The sequence below is a fragment of the Coregonus lavaretus genome, assembly GCF_964263955.1.
Source record: "Coregonus lavaretus genome assembly, chromosome: 3".
NCBI lineage: Eukaryota > Metazoa > Chordata > Actinopteri > Salmoniformes > Salmonidae > Coregonus > Coregonus lavaretus.
Window position 1 is genome coordinate 20,903,265 of NC_139990.1, and position 14,975 is coordinate 20,918,239.

Below are 14,975 nucleotides of genomic sequence, written 5' to 3' on the forward strand. Positions count from 1 at the left end.
TCTTTAACAAACCTTCTCCCTTTTTCCCGCCATTTTTAACCGACTCAAGCTCACAGTCTTCCTCCCTCTCTCTCTTAGACCTCCTCTGCCTCTCTTTTTCCCTCCATTCCTCCTCCGTATTCCAAGTATACGTCTCTTTATGATAATACTGCACTTCTCCTGACATACATCTTGTTCTTGCTTTCTCAAGGGACGCCATTTACGAGGCTCTCCAACCGAATCTTTGTCTCAAGTTACTTCCACAGTATTCCTGGTTCGCACCAGGGGACTCTGGCCTACCTAGCAAAGATATTGGAATTCTGCAAGATTACATACCCTCCATGGATTCTAAGGAACAGAGGAAATATTATACTGATACAAAATTATTGATGTATTTGGGTAGCCTATCTAGGGAGAACCGATACCATTTTCTCCACTATTGTGCCGATCCAAAAAGGGGTACTGTACTGGCTCTATTTTCATTCATACTTTCCTTTTTTTAAACCTTTATTTAACTAGGCAAGTCAGTTAAGAACAAATTCTTATTTACAATGACAGCCTACACCGGCCAAACCCAGACAACTCTGGGCCAATTGCGCATCGCCCTATGGGACTCCCAATCATGGCCGGTTGTGATACAGCCTGGAATTGAACCAGGGAGTCTGTAGTGACACCTCAAGCACTGAGATGCAGTGCCTTAGACCACTGTGCCACTCCTTTGCAGCACAGTTCCATCAATCATATCATGAATGAATGCATAACCGGGCCCGGCCACAATTCAGCTTGGCGCAGCTCCGCTGGACTCCATAGTGTGAAAAGGGTTGGGTAGTACACAAGTATCTCAAACTGACAATTAACTCTGAAATGTCCAACTCTGAAATGTCCCAGGGTTGCTCCTGGTATTTTCAAATCAAAACACCGCGTGGGAATATTGAGAAGTTTAAAGTACCTGTCAAAATCTGTGTAAATATTATTGACATTACTGGATATATCAAGGAAATTTAATTTTAGCAGTAGGCCTACTTTCAGAGTTAATTAGTGAGCGCTGTCAAGGCGAATTGCTGTTTTTCCACGAAGGGTGGAAGAAATTAGATTTTTTTAAAATAGGAACAGAAACTAATCTTGTAACAACAGAATTTCTCAAAATGCCCTTAGTGAAGATACACCACAAACACAGCCAACCACCTTTACATCAGAGCACTCATATGAGAGAGAGAGAGAGAGAGAGAGAGAGAGAGAGAGAGAGAGAGAGAGAGAGAGAGAGAGAGAGAGAGAGAGAGAGAGAGAGAGAGAGAGAGAGAGAGAGAGAGAGAGGACAAGGACCTTAATTGTAATCGTTGAAACCAGGGTAGGTTATCTTGCAGCTTAACAGTATCTTTGTAGCTAGGCCTCTTTTTAAGACATTATGCATCAAATAAAGATGGGCTCTCTTTACATTCATCCAGAACACAAAAGCATTGTGACCATCAATGGGCTGTAAAAGAGTCCGGTCTTCCTTTTAGATATTAGTAAAAATCCAAGACCAACCAAAGTATTGTCGTATCGAGTAAATGCTGGCAATTATTGCTGATAAACAAAGGAGTCCGCTCATACTGAACCTGGATCATAAGTTTTATTCATATCACAAGCTTTCAGCATGAGTTACAGACTTGCAGGGTCTGGAGAGCAGTGTCCTCGAATTCTAATGGCTGCTCTGCTTTCCTGTGCCCCCAGCATATACTTATAAACAATGTGAAAATATGGGTTGCTCCCTCTGCGGTCCAATCACCTGTCTCCCCTGGGGCGTCACCCTACAAACGGCTACTTTTGAACTAAGATAAACATCCTCTGGTTCCATTAAGAAAGTCATAATCTTTAATACACTACAGTATCTCCAACCAAACCTGTTGGGTGTTTTATTATGATCTGTGATGCAAGACTTACTATAGTGCCTTAGTCTCGCCTATACACTTTTGACACTTCATTGTATAGCATCTCAAGTACCTAATTTGACAGGTTCTGAGCAGCACAGACAAAGGTGTGAGCCTCCTGGTTGCAGAAAAACCTGTCAGCAGGTTTGGGTCCCTCCACACTCATGCCTGAGGATAGTGTTGTATCTGAGGAATTTATGACTTTGTTAATGTTTGCAAATGGTAGCTTAGAGAATGTTGATTTAGCCCAGGGAGATATCTGGAGAGCAGTTTTAGAGGGGCACCCTAAAGCAGAGGAAGTCTGTTAGGTGACCTCCTGGGATTGGTCTGTAGGGGAAACACCCATATCAGATTACATAGGATATATACTTGGTGAAGACAAAGGACGGACAGAACAACTTATTATTTTGGGTCGTTGGTCTCCAGATGTCTGCAGATATCTGTAAATTGAAGCTGTAACCCTTTGATATAAATAAACCTTTATGATCAAAGTACAGCGTCAGCAGATTTCCTTGGTCTCACAGCATAATTAGCAATGTTTTCTCGACACAACAATAGCTTTTTTGGTATATCAAATAAGGCACCTGCAGCTACAATTTGACTCTCATCTGCCTAAAAGAAATGAGTCCCATTGTTTAAGAAGCACCTCACCTCTCCACCTGTCAAATTCATCCTATTGTTATTTCTTGCTGTATACCTGAGGACATAGAGGGGTTCTGCTGACATCTGAGGAGGCCGGTGGAATCCAACGACTAGCATTGAGTTCATGCTGCCAATGTCGGAATTCCTCATATGACTAATTTGTGAAGATCCTGTAAGATTGTATTGCTGCTCAAAATAAAGTACAGGAAATGAGAACCGTTTTGTGTTGGCAGTATTGAAATCAATTTTAGGATGTTGGGTAATCATGGCTCAGTATTTCAAACCAAAAACGGTCTGCTGAGTAAAGACAGTAAACGTTTTTAAAACACACTATTTGGATCAACATGATGGCAACTCTACATTTGTTAAAAAATTAAAAAAAAAAAAAAAAAAAAAAAAAAAATTTGACTTATTGGCTCGCTGAAAAGCTGCTGCTACCCCCTTCTAGCAGTCCCATGTGGCAGTCTGTGAGATAAACATGGTATAGCATTCACACTTCATTCAACAATATTTGTTTTAAACCCAGCAATTGCCATTTTATAAAAATGGGCCCAGACATAAGGAGATGAGCAAGCCAAAAGCAGAAGATGGATTATCAGTACTATGATATTCTATGCAGAATATCACTACTATGGTTAGTCCAATTATTCAGAATAGTGCAGAAAAGCAAGAATGATCAGGTGCTGATGAACAGGTGCTCAAAGGTCAGTTGACAGTTCATTGGATACAGTACGTACCTCCCACAATTCCAAATGATGGACAATTGTGAGACCTAATGATGCATGTGGCACAGTAGTACATGCCAGTGCCACAGTCTCTACACCGCCAGATCTCACAGCCACCCTCCTGTGACACTCCACAACTGTCACAGCATGCTGTGTCTGGTGGAGTTGAAGCTCAACAGCTGGGATGTGAAGCAGCAACTCCCACAATGTCCTCCAGGCATCTATATCAGTCTCTTGGTCTTTGTATATTTAGGGGCTTTGTTTCCCTGACAGGTTTGATGGATATCCATGTACTTGAAAGATCCCATGTACTAATGGGTCCTTTTTTCAAATCACCATAGCAATGGTAGATTTGGACCTGCTGGACCTGATAGATAATAGGTAGCTACTGTTCTCATTCAATGGGAAGATTTGATTTTGGGGTTAGTGTTTAGAATATTTGTTAGTTTTTGTTGTTATGTTTTTGACCCATCAGGTGCATATGTTCAGCAAATCTAGCTTAATGTCAGAGTCCAATCTAATTGTCTGTATCCTTTTACAACCTAAAATGACGTAAATGAACCCTTTTTGGGGGGTCTGATATGACTTCTATTAATATTTTATTTGATAGGATATTGAACCATAGGCGAATGGGGGGGCGGATGTAACATTTCCCATGTGTTCATAACGTCGAGGTGTGCAGAAAAGGCGGAAGTGTTGTTTGAGTCCGATGGTGTGGTCAGTAAAGTTGATGGAAGTTAGTGGAAGACTGTGACATTGGAAAATGGAGCAAAAGGGAGATGTATTTTTGGGAGACCCAATTGCTGTTGCGCAAATGGTGGAGGACGCATTGGGAAAGGTAGAGTCAACAAGAATGGTATGGTGTTGATTTATTGTGTATCAGAAGAACAAAAGGAACAGGTAAAAGATGTCATCTCTGAAGACTCCGTCAAATCAAATCAAATTTTATTTGTCACATGCGTGGTAAACAACAGGTGTAGACTATCAGTGAAATGTTTATTTACGGGCCCTTCCCAACAATGAAGAGAGAAAGAAAATAGAGAAATAACAGAAAAGTAAAACACTTAATAATAAATACACAATAGTAACGATAACTTGGCTATATACACGGGGTAATAATAATTGGTCATTTAGCAGACGCTCTTATCCAGAGCGACTTACAGGAGCAATTAGGGTTAAGTGCCTTGCTCAAGGGCACATCGACAGATTTTTCACCTAGTCGGCTCGGGGATTAGAACCAGCAACCTTTCGGTTACTGGCACAACGCTCTTAACCACTAAGCTACCTGCCGCCCGAGTCAAAGCGCAGGAGTACGAAGTCATTGAGGTAGATATGTACATATAACTAGGAATAAGTGACAGACAATAAACCGCAGCAGCAGGTATGTGATGAGTTTTAAAAAGAGTGCAAAAAGGGTCAATGCAGATCAGTGGAGTCTGCTGAGGGGAGGACGGCTCATAATAATGGCTGGAATGGAGCAAATGGAATGGCATCAAACCATGTGTTTGATGTATTTGATACCGTACCACCTATTTCGCCCCAGCCATTACCACGAGCCCGTCCTCCCCAATTAAGGTGCCACCAACCTCCTGTGATGCAGATAGTTAAATAGTTAACAAAATAGCTACCCGGACTAACTATTTAGCAGTATTATGGCTTGGGGGTAGAAGCTGTCAGTTCCAGACTTGGTGCATCGGTACCGCTTGCCATGTGGTAGCAGAGAGAACAGTCTATGACTTGGGTTGCTGGAGTCTTTGACAATTTTTAGGGCCTTCCTCTGACACCGCCTGGTATAGCGGTCCTGGATGGCAGGGAGCTCGGCCCCAGTGATGTACTGTGCCGTACGCACTACCCTCTGTAGCGCCTTGCGGTCGGATGCCAAGCAGTTGCCATACCAAGCAGTAATGCAGCCAGTCAAGATGCTCTCAATGGTGCAGGTGTATAACTTTTGAAGGATCTGAGGGTGCATACCAAATCTTTTCAGCCTCCTGAGGTGGAAGAGGCATTGTCGTGCCCTCTTCACGACTGTGTTGGTGTGTGTGGACCATGATAGATCCTTAGTGATGTGGACACAGAGAAGCTTGACGCTCTAAACCCGTTCCACTACAGCCCTGTCGATGTGAATGGGGGCGTGCTCGGCCCTCCGTTTCCTGTAGTCCACAATCAGATCCTTTGTCTTGCTGACATTGAGGGAGAGGTTGTTGCCCTGGCACCATACTGCCAGGTCTCTGACCTCCTCTCTGGGGATAGTGGTGTGTATATATAGGGTTAGATGGCGGTGCAATTTCATTCCCCCCCTTTCCAATCTGTGAAAGGCAGCAATACGCAACAACGCGTCTAGTCTGCCGGAAAACCACAAGAAGAAGGTGGATTTGCGTCGAAGCTGCGCAATAAGTAGCAGCTTGAACACTTCTGTTTTGCACGCATCTATCATTGGTGGCATCCGAGACCCTAAAAGGACATGCTAGCAATTGCTAATGTTATTGGATAGAAATAGCTATTTTGCTGGAGGAAAGAAACCATGGGGTATTGACTAAATCGATTGCATAATATTCAATGTAACGGTAAACTAGAATTAGCTTAACATTTACATTAAAAGTCTGTTAAAACGACCTGCTGAGGCCTTGTTAGCTTCGAGTCTAGTCATTTCTCGGCCTGTTTGGAACATTACCCTGCAGCCAGTGATTTGACTTGAGCCTCGCTAGCTAGCTAGCCTTTGCCAAGCCAGTTGTTTTCCAATTCAATTTGAAAGCTAGCTATAAAGTTGGTAAACACTTTTAAATGGTTGTCCACAATTTAATTGTTGTTCTTCTCATGCAATACGCCTCATATACTTGTCCGGCCAAACAATTGTAGCTAGTTATCGTGAGCTTGGAAAGTGTAGGTCGGTGGGTGCAGCTTTAGCTAGTTAGCCATATCAGTATTTACCCGCTACTTATGCCAACAAGCTGCTGCAGAAATATCAACAATGTCTTTGGTAGCGTATGCTAGCAGTGATGACAGTGATTCAGACGAAACGTCTAGTTCCATCGTCTCGGGGAGCAACCCTGGGGGGCTTTTCGCACGCCTTCCTGCCCCAAAAAGATCTGCCTCAGAGGCACTAGGAAACGTGCGACCAAGCAAAGGGACAACACACGTATCATCCCGGAACACTGTGTCAATCGATGGCGACGACGACTCAGTTACCCGTTCTCAAACATCCAAGGGAGGGTTGCTTTTCGACATACCTAAGCCGAAGAAGCGAACAGAGCCTGTCAAAATCACTATACCTGAGATAAAGAGAGGGGATGTAAGTAACAGGGCCACAGGCTCATACCAAGGCTACATTTTAAATATTAATTTACAGACCTTTGCTTGTTTTGAAATGGATTAGAAGTGGAGATTTCAACATGATCCTATGTCTTGTCAACAGTCTGACTCTGATGAAGATGAACCAAGGAGAAAGAAATCCCTGCCCCAGGTAAAACTTGACTTGCATTTGCATTCTCAATGACAAATTCTCAGTATGTGGACATAGGCCTTTCCAACCATACATATCATGATCTAACCCCTGATCTAAGTCACCACTAGCCAGCCTCTGCCCACTACCCTGCCTTGAACCTTAGTCACTGTTCTAGCCAGCTACCACCCGGTACTCTACTCTACCCTGCACCGTAAAGATGTACATAGTAATGAACACTGGTCACTTTAATTATGTTTCCATGCTGTTTCACTCACTTTATATGTATTTACTGTATTCTAATCATGGCTCATCCTATATAACGTATTTTTCTGGATTGTATTTTTATTGCGAGGTATTACTGTAGAGCTAGAAACATAAGCATTTCGCTGCACCTGCGATAACATCTGTAAATCTGTTTACGACAAACTTTGATTTGAAGACATGTTTTCTCATTCTCTTTCCACCTCTCTCTTAGGGCCCTGGCACTGGCCTTTCCTCCCTCCTGCCTCAGCCCAAACACATGGTTGTGAAGGAGATGCAGAGGGCTCTAGTGCCTCACACCCTCACCAAGCGCCCGGAGTCAAAGAAACCCACAAAGCCCTCCTTAGGGTCCTCCCAGGGCCACCCCAGCGCTAGCGCATCCCCCTCTGCCATCAAAGCAGCAGCCAAGTCAGCTGCCCTGCAGCTAGCGAGGCAGATAGCTGCTGAGGAAAGTGACGAGGAACTGGCCCCAGATAACTACTTCTCCCTGGGAGAGAGCTCCAAGCCTCTCCCCACTGTGATCCCCAGCCTGAACCCAGAGCCTGTCCCCACCTCAGGCCTGCTACCCGCTCCTCCAAGCATACAGCGTGGTACCTTCCAGTCAGATGCCCCTCTGGACTTTGGCGTGAACCAAGACGGAGCTTGGGGAGGTCAACAGCTAGGGGTGTACCAACAGCCCTTGGCAGAGCCTCAGGTACTGAGAAAATGTTGGGTTAATAGATATAGCTATCTTTCTCTCTAGATGGATGGATGGATGGATGGACAGATATAAACTTTATTGCTTTGCAATGCATTATATAAAACAATGTTACCAAAATGAACTACAATAATACTCAACTTCCACAATATACCAAATACAATAGACTTGCTGTGCATTACCTACTCAAATCTCCAACTACAACTTATTTTAGATGAGAGCAAATTATGTATATCAGTCTCTTACCATGCTGATAAACAGGTTCAAACATCAGATGTACTGTGCCCAGAATGGATCCTTATTGACCCCTGTGAGTTGCTATCACAGACAGCAGTTCGCTGTAAAATTGGTATTTTTTGTTTTCATCCATTGAGACCCATCAGGGTAGCGTAATGCTTTTGTCATGTTGCATTGATACAGGCTAACGAAAAACATTATCCTGTTGGATAGGGTTACTACAACGAGGCTTACTACCAGGATCCTGAGTCTGACCCAGCATTGCCTGAGCCAGAGCAACCTAGCTCCTCCGCCCTGTTTGATGATGAAGCGGTAAGAATGTTTATTGGCTTGGCATTGGTCTATTGGCTTGTTATTGATCAGGAATGTGATTCCCCCCCCCCCCCCCCCCCCCTGATTAATCAGGAAGTCCTGCTTTTCTGACATTATCCTGTATATCACTGAAATTGACCTACCCCAAAACCAATATCCTACTTTTCTTGATTTGTTTTATATTGTCCTGATCACATCCCTAATTGTCAGCATAGTTCATACACTGAATAAAGAGGTTGCTGCTTCAAGATGAAAAAGAGAGTATAATATTTTCTGGCTGCAGTTCATGAGGCTGCAGGGGAAGAGGAACAGGGGCAAGGAGGAGGTGAAGTTTCTGGAGATCAAGGGAGATGACCAGCTGAGCGGCAACCAGCAGTGGATGACCAAGAGCATGACTGAGGAGAAGCAGGAGCGCAAGTCCTTCAGCAAGGTGAGGGAGATTTGCATTGGAGCTGTCCCCATATTGCTTACACTTGTCCACTCCTTTCAGATCTGTGAACATCAAAAGGGTTGTTAGGGGCTAAGCGCTGAATTGGAACCTGGATCGTAGTAGTAATGATGGTGTAGGGGAATGTAAGGCGTTAGTGGAATGAGAGATGAGGACTTCTTCCATGTGGTCTAGGTGAGGATTTTGTCATCTGATCTCAACCTTTCTTGGGCTGACCCCCTGACATCTTCCCTCTCTGTAGAAAAAGGGAGACCAACCCACAGGGCAACAGCGACGCAAGCACCAAATCACATACCTCATCCACCAGGTGAGTACATATACATAGCTAGATTGTGTTACACCCCCCCCCCCCCCCCCCCCCCCCCAGTCTGCTAAATGACGTTAATGTAATGTAAATGTTACAGTACCGTCTTGGAACCTAACACCAAGGTCCCATTCAGTAGATGCAAATGGGAGAAAATAAAATGTGTTCCCACTGGACAAGTTGGACCTCTCTTCTGTTGAGTAAAAAATAAATAAAGTTTTCTCCAATTTGGCACCTACTGAACATGACTTGGCACACCTATCGCTGGCAATTTTTAAACACTCAACATGCATGGTTATTGGCCTCACATCAACAGATCTAAATTTGATCAGATATGGGATGTTACAAGCAACATTTGTCAATTTGAGTTAACTTGTTCTAATTCTGATCACCTATAGGCAAAGGAGCGAGAGCTGGAGCTGAAGAACAACTGGGCCGACAACAAGCTGACTCGCCGGCAAACACAGGCAAAATACGGCTTCTAAGGCTTGGTGGCATGCATAGCCCTCCCCCTGAAGATTAGAGTAGTACAGTCCACAAGATTGTCTCAACAACGTGGGGCATACTATACCCTTGCAGTTGGGGAGGGGTTACACACCTCATAGACCATCCTTGGAGATGCTAGCACTGACTTTCCTTTTTGTCCCCCCCCCCCCCCCCCGCCCTATTTGTTGTCCTCCCTGGATTTGTGATACTTAAAACATTGCTGATTTAAACCATCGTTTTGGTGGACTATTTTGTATTATGTTGGTTCTTGGCTGCATAGGAAATCAAACTAATGAGATTGCTGCTCACATGGTTGACAGACACATAATATGGTTTCCTGGGAAATACTGTTTTAATGCAATTTCATTTGGCGGGTATATTTCTCCAGATTACACATTGGAACCACCAATGATCAATAGTCTGAGAATAAGAGGAACGTTTCCCTTGTGGTGTCCATATATTTCCAATGGTGGGACAGTGACCTGTTCTTGAATCCTGGCAATCCAAACCCAAGCTTTCCCTGGGGTTTTAGATGTTAGAAAACACATTTGCTGCCCTTGGTGGAATTGCCCTGTGGTGGCGACGCTTCAACCCGACCAGTTTGGAATATCTCTCTTTATTGGATTTTGGGGGAGAGTTAGTATCTTTTTAAAGGAGCCAGAAACTCCTACTGTCATCTGTGAATAAACATGATCATATACAGTGATGACGGAGAGACTTATTGGAATTATACACTGAACAAAAATATAAATGTTTAAGATTTTACTGAGTTCATGTAAGGAAATCAGTCAATTGATATAAATTAGTTAGGCCCTAATTTATGCATTTCACATGACTAGGAATACAGATATGCATCTGTTGATCACAGATAACTTTAAAAAAGGTAGGGGTGTGGATCAGAAAACCAGTCAGTATCTGGTGTGACCACCATTTGCCTCATGCAGTGCAACACATCTCCTTCGCATAGAGTTGATCAGGCTGTTAATTGTGGAATGTGGAATGTTGTACCACTCCTCTTCAATGGCTGTGAGAAGTTGCTGGATATAGGCTGGAACTAGAACACACTGTCATACACGTCGATCCAGAGCATCCCAAACATGTTCAATGGGTGACATGTCTGGTCAGTATGCAGGCCATGGAAAAAAATCGGACATTTTCAGTTTCCAGGAATTGTGTACAGATCCTTGCGCCGTGCATTATCATGCTGAAACATGAGGTGACAGCGACGGAAGAATAGCACGACGATGGGCCTCAGGATCTCGTCACGGTATCTCTGTGCATTCAAATTGCCATCGATAAAATGCAATTGTGTTCGAAGCTTATGCCTGCCCATACCAGAACCCCACCACCCCTATAGGGCACTCTGTTCACAACATTGACATCGGCAAACCGCTCGCCTAAACGACACCATACACGCTGTCTGCCATCTGCCTGGTACATTTGAAACTGGGATCAATCCATGAAGAGCACACTTCTCCAGTGTGTCAGTGTCTGTCGAAGGTGAGAATTTGCCCACTGAAGTTGGTTACGATGCCGAACTGCAGTCAGGTCAAGACCCTGGTGAGGACGACGAGCACGCAGATAAGCTTCCCTGAGACTGTTTGTGCAGAAATTATTTGGTTGTGCAAACCCACAGTTTCATCAGCTGTCTGGGTGGCTGGTCTCAGACGATACCGCAGATGAAGAAGCCAGATGTGGAGGTCCTGGGCTGGCGTGGTTACACTTGGTCTGTGGCTGTGAGGCCGGTTGGACGTACTGCCACATTCTCTACAATTACGTTGGAGGCGGCTTATGGTAAAGAAATTAACATTCAATTCTCTGACAACCATTATGGTAGACATTCCTGCAGTCAGCATGACAGTTGCATGCTCCCTCAAAACTTGAGACATCTGTGGCATTGTGTTTTGTGACAACTGCACATTTTAGAGTGGCCTTTTATAGTCCCCAGCACAAGGTCCACCTGTGTAATCATGCTGTTTAATCAGCTTCTTGATATGCCACACCTGTCAGGTGGATGGATTATCTTGGCAAAGGAGAAATGGTTACTAACAGGGATGTAAACAAATTTGTGCACAAAATTTGAGAAGCTTTTTGTGCGTATGGAACATTTCTGGGATCTTTTATTTCAGCTTATGAAACATGGGACCAACACTTTACATATTGTGTTTATATTTTTTGTTCAGTATAGTAATGAACTGTGCAATTTGAATAAAATAATACTGCCATTGTTTCTCAGGCTGTGGAAAATCTTGTAGGATGTTGCTTTCTCTTCAGAGGGAGCGTGGATGTAAAATTGAATCTGTTATGCATTTTACCGTCCCGGTTAGCCAACCAGGTTTTTAAATGGCTCGCTGGCCAGGCCTCAACACTTAGTGATGAATTGGGAATCCATATTTCTGAAGGGTGCACATTCTGCTGTTTTTGTTGTAGCTCAATATGGTGATATACGGGGACTGCATCAATTCTGGATCTAAAGACATATACTGTATGTGTAATAAATATGCTAATAGCTCCATATAGCATTTTGATAGGTTAAGGTGCATTCATTGCTTACACATATCCAATCCACTCAGATCTTCAATGGTGAGAATTAAGGGAAATTGAACATGGAATGGCAGTTTCCTTATTTAATCCCATTAGACCTGGAGAACCTAAAACAAAGAGCTGAAAACCAGCACAGTCCAAGGCTCAGGGTTCTACCTTACTTGATAAATAAACTAGCTCATAAGTGTTTTGTATATCGACACTCCGGTTAAGTCAAAGCAAAATATATCACAATTTAACCATTATGTTCACAAGTTGGCATTGGCAGGGACAAAGCCTGGTGCTGTGAAAAGCACCCCATTGAGGGCAATGGTATAGCAGACAGACTGCTAGATTTCTAAAGGTGTTACAGTTAACTACTTTAGGCACTCGAATCCTACAAAGGTCTGTGCTTTGTCATGCTCATTAGGAGGCATTTCCATACTGTATATCAATGTAAGAGACGGGGGAAATACCTTTTTGTTTTACCCTATATTTAGTTACATGTTTTGTGCTGTTAAAATAAAATATTTTATTTCCTGACAATTCTTGTCAGATTTGATACGTATTGTACAATGTCCTGTCCACCAATATATCAGCTCTTAACATTGCTTAAGGAGAAACTGAAATAAATCAGTGGATGGTACAGACACCTGGAAAACAAGACCAAGTTAATGGCTCCATCACAGGCAGTTGCACTGCGCACAGTAACTACTCTTCATATCAACTTGCAGTGAAAGTGACATGCATCACACATGCATAAGAAAATTATGAAATGACAAAATTAAAGACTAGAATACAATGTACAACCATGAGTTTGTCATGAAATAACTACATCTTCCACTTTCAAAAAAATAATTGATTTACTGTTATTGCCAAGAGTCAAACAGAACTGTTCCGTGATCATCTTGTAATGACATTAAGTGCTCCAAAGCTACGTTTAAAGTTTAGTCCTCAATCGTGGGGTTCTTTGTATTTTTTTCTGGTTCTCTGTGGGTGGAACTGCTTTTTTTTTCTTCTTAGTCAGCTCTGGTGTGGCAGCCACCTCTGGGGTAGACCTAACGTCTCAGCCACTGGGGCAGCCTCTGGAGCAGCAACCTCTGCAGCTGCCACCTCAGGCATGGGAATTTTTTGAGCCGCAACTGCAATCACCTTTGAAATAGTAGCCTCTGGAACTGCGACTGAAACAACCTCTGAAACGGCAGCTTCTTCCAGGAACACACTAAAAATAAAAGGTTCCTGGAGTATCCTTTAGGGGTTCTTCAAATTGAAACTGGGGGGAACCCCTATAAGTTATATGACTAACTCTTTAAAAGGGTTCTTCAAAGAACCCCCTTTAATGGATCCTTGAAGAACCTTTTGAATAACTTTTTGATGGTTCATTTTTGAACTACCCCCCCTCCCCTATTATTATTATGAATAATAATAATATGCATAACGATAACAACAATAACACAATATTTTATTTGTCAGTGTTTATGATTTTAGTGGCAAAGCAAGTCCAATGGGTATATCCTCTGGCGTGTTGATGTTGATGTTCTCCGTATCCATAGCCAGAATTATTTTGCAGTGCATGGTGATCGAACATGTTTCCTGTTATATTCATCAGAGGTGTAGGGAAGGTGAAGTCTGTGAATCCAAATTTGTTTTAATTATACAGATGATTAATAAAACATGCACATGACAGTATTCATACCTTGGTTTTTGTGGGAAATGTGAATGAAAAAAACTGTTTTGATAATGGTTTTCATTGACATCCTATGGGATATTCATTGAAGAGGTAAGGGAGGAGGATGGTAAATGTGATCTGCATAACATACCAATACCAATTGACATAGCTTTGTATGCCTCCTTGTCTGTATACCTGCAGGCACAGACACAAAAGTGAGCAGTTCAGTCATCTGCACCCAAAAGCCTTCAACATATTCTGATAGCCTACATATTCTTACCCCTGTTGATTGATATCCATTAAATTGTGTCCATTTTCTGTTTTAGAAAGATTTGCACAAATATGAAAAAAATGATGGTATCATCATAAAACAATATCAATTTAGATCATATAAGGGACAAACCTTACCTTAAATTGAGATCTTTAAATGTTTCAGTTAAGTGCCTGCAGCTGCTGTCCTTCCAAATTCAAAACCAAATGTTTCAGTTGGGCAATTAGGTTCCTACAGGAATCCCCACCTCCTATGGGGTTCTTGGAAGAACCTTTTGAGGGCAATTTTCAGTGCCAAGAACCCTAAAGTTCTTCAACGAACTTTGAGGATCTTAGAAGAACCCTTGTTGAACCACAAATGTTTTGAGTGCAGCTGTCTCAGAAATGGCAGCCTCTGGAACTGTGGCTGCAACAACCTCTGAAATGCCTGCCTCTGGAACAGAAGTTGCCTCTGAAACTGCAGCTGCCTCTGAAACTACGGCCTATTGTACCGCAACTGCCTCCTCCTGCTTTTGCTTTTTCAACAGTTTGAGCCGACTCGCTGTGGGGTCTTCAAAGGGCACCACCGAAATGGGGATTCACACAGTGTCTATCCCATTACCCCCGGAGGTCAAGGGCCCTCCCGATAGCAAATTAACACGGAAGTCATGGCAAAATGTGTAGAATTGGAGGCAATTCACTTTCAAATTGCAAATTCTCTCCACCTCATGACAAAACGTATAGAATAGCAGAAAATGTTGCTTTAAAACTGCAAATATCTCTCAGCCTCGTGGCAAAATGTCTAGAATAGCATAAGATTAGCTATAAAACTGCAATTTTTTCTCTGCACCATGGCTAAATGTGTATAATTGCAGCAAGTTAGTTTCCAACAATAAAATAATAAACAATTCCGGGTGGGGGGGACCTTGACACCTTGACTTTTACCACATTTTGTTACGTTACAGCCTTATTCTAAAATTGATTAAATAGTTTTTTCCCCCTCAGCAATCTATACACAATACCCCATAATGACTAAGCAAAACAGGTTTTTTGATACTTTAATATCACATTTAAATAAGTATTCAGACCCT

At 42.8% G+C, this 14,975-nt stretch overlaps 1 protein-coding gene across 1 annotated transcript; it reads left to right on the forward strand.

Moving 5' to 3' along the window:
• The first annotated feature begins 5,681 nt into the window (after positions 1-5,681).
• LOC311121389 (proline-rich protein PRCC-like) lies at positions 5,682-11,671 on the forward strand. The gene is made up of 7 exons (XM_084157956.1): positions 5,682-6,545; positions 6,669-6,716; positions 7,174-7,653; positions 8,107-8,205; positions 8,489-8,635; positions 8,895-8,960; positions 9,356-11,671. The coding sequence occupies exons 1-7, from the start codon at positions 6,225-6,227 to the stop codon at positions 9,440-9,442; spliced, it is 1,248 nt and encodes a 415-aa protein (XP_084014082.1). The 5' UTR covers positions 5,682-6,224; the 3' UTR covers positions 9,443-11,671.
• The last annotated feature ends 3,304 nt before the right edge of the window (positions 11,672-14,975 follow it).

Excerpts from the sequence above, each read along its gene's own strand:
- LOC311121389 (XM_084157956.1), top strand. The coding sequence starts at position 6,225 with ATGTCTTTGGTAGCGTATGCTAGCAGTGATGACAGTGATTCAGACGAA. Across the intron at positions 6,717-7,173 it reads GAAAGAAATCCCTGCCCCAG|GGCCCTGGCACTGGCCTTTC; the intron begins GTAAAACTTGAC and ends CCTCTCTCTTAG. Across the intron at positions 7,654-8,106 it reads AGCCCTTGGCAGAGCCTCAG|GGTTACTACAACGAGGCTTA; the intron begins GTACTGAGAAAA and ends CCTGTTGGATAG.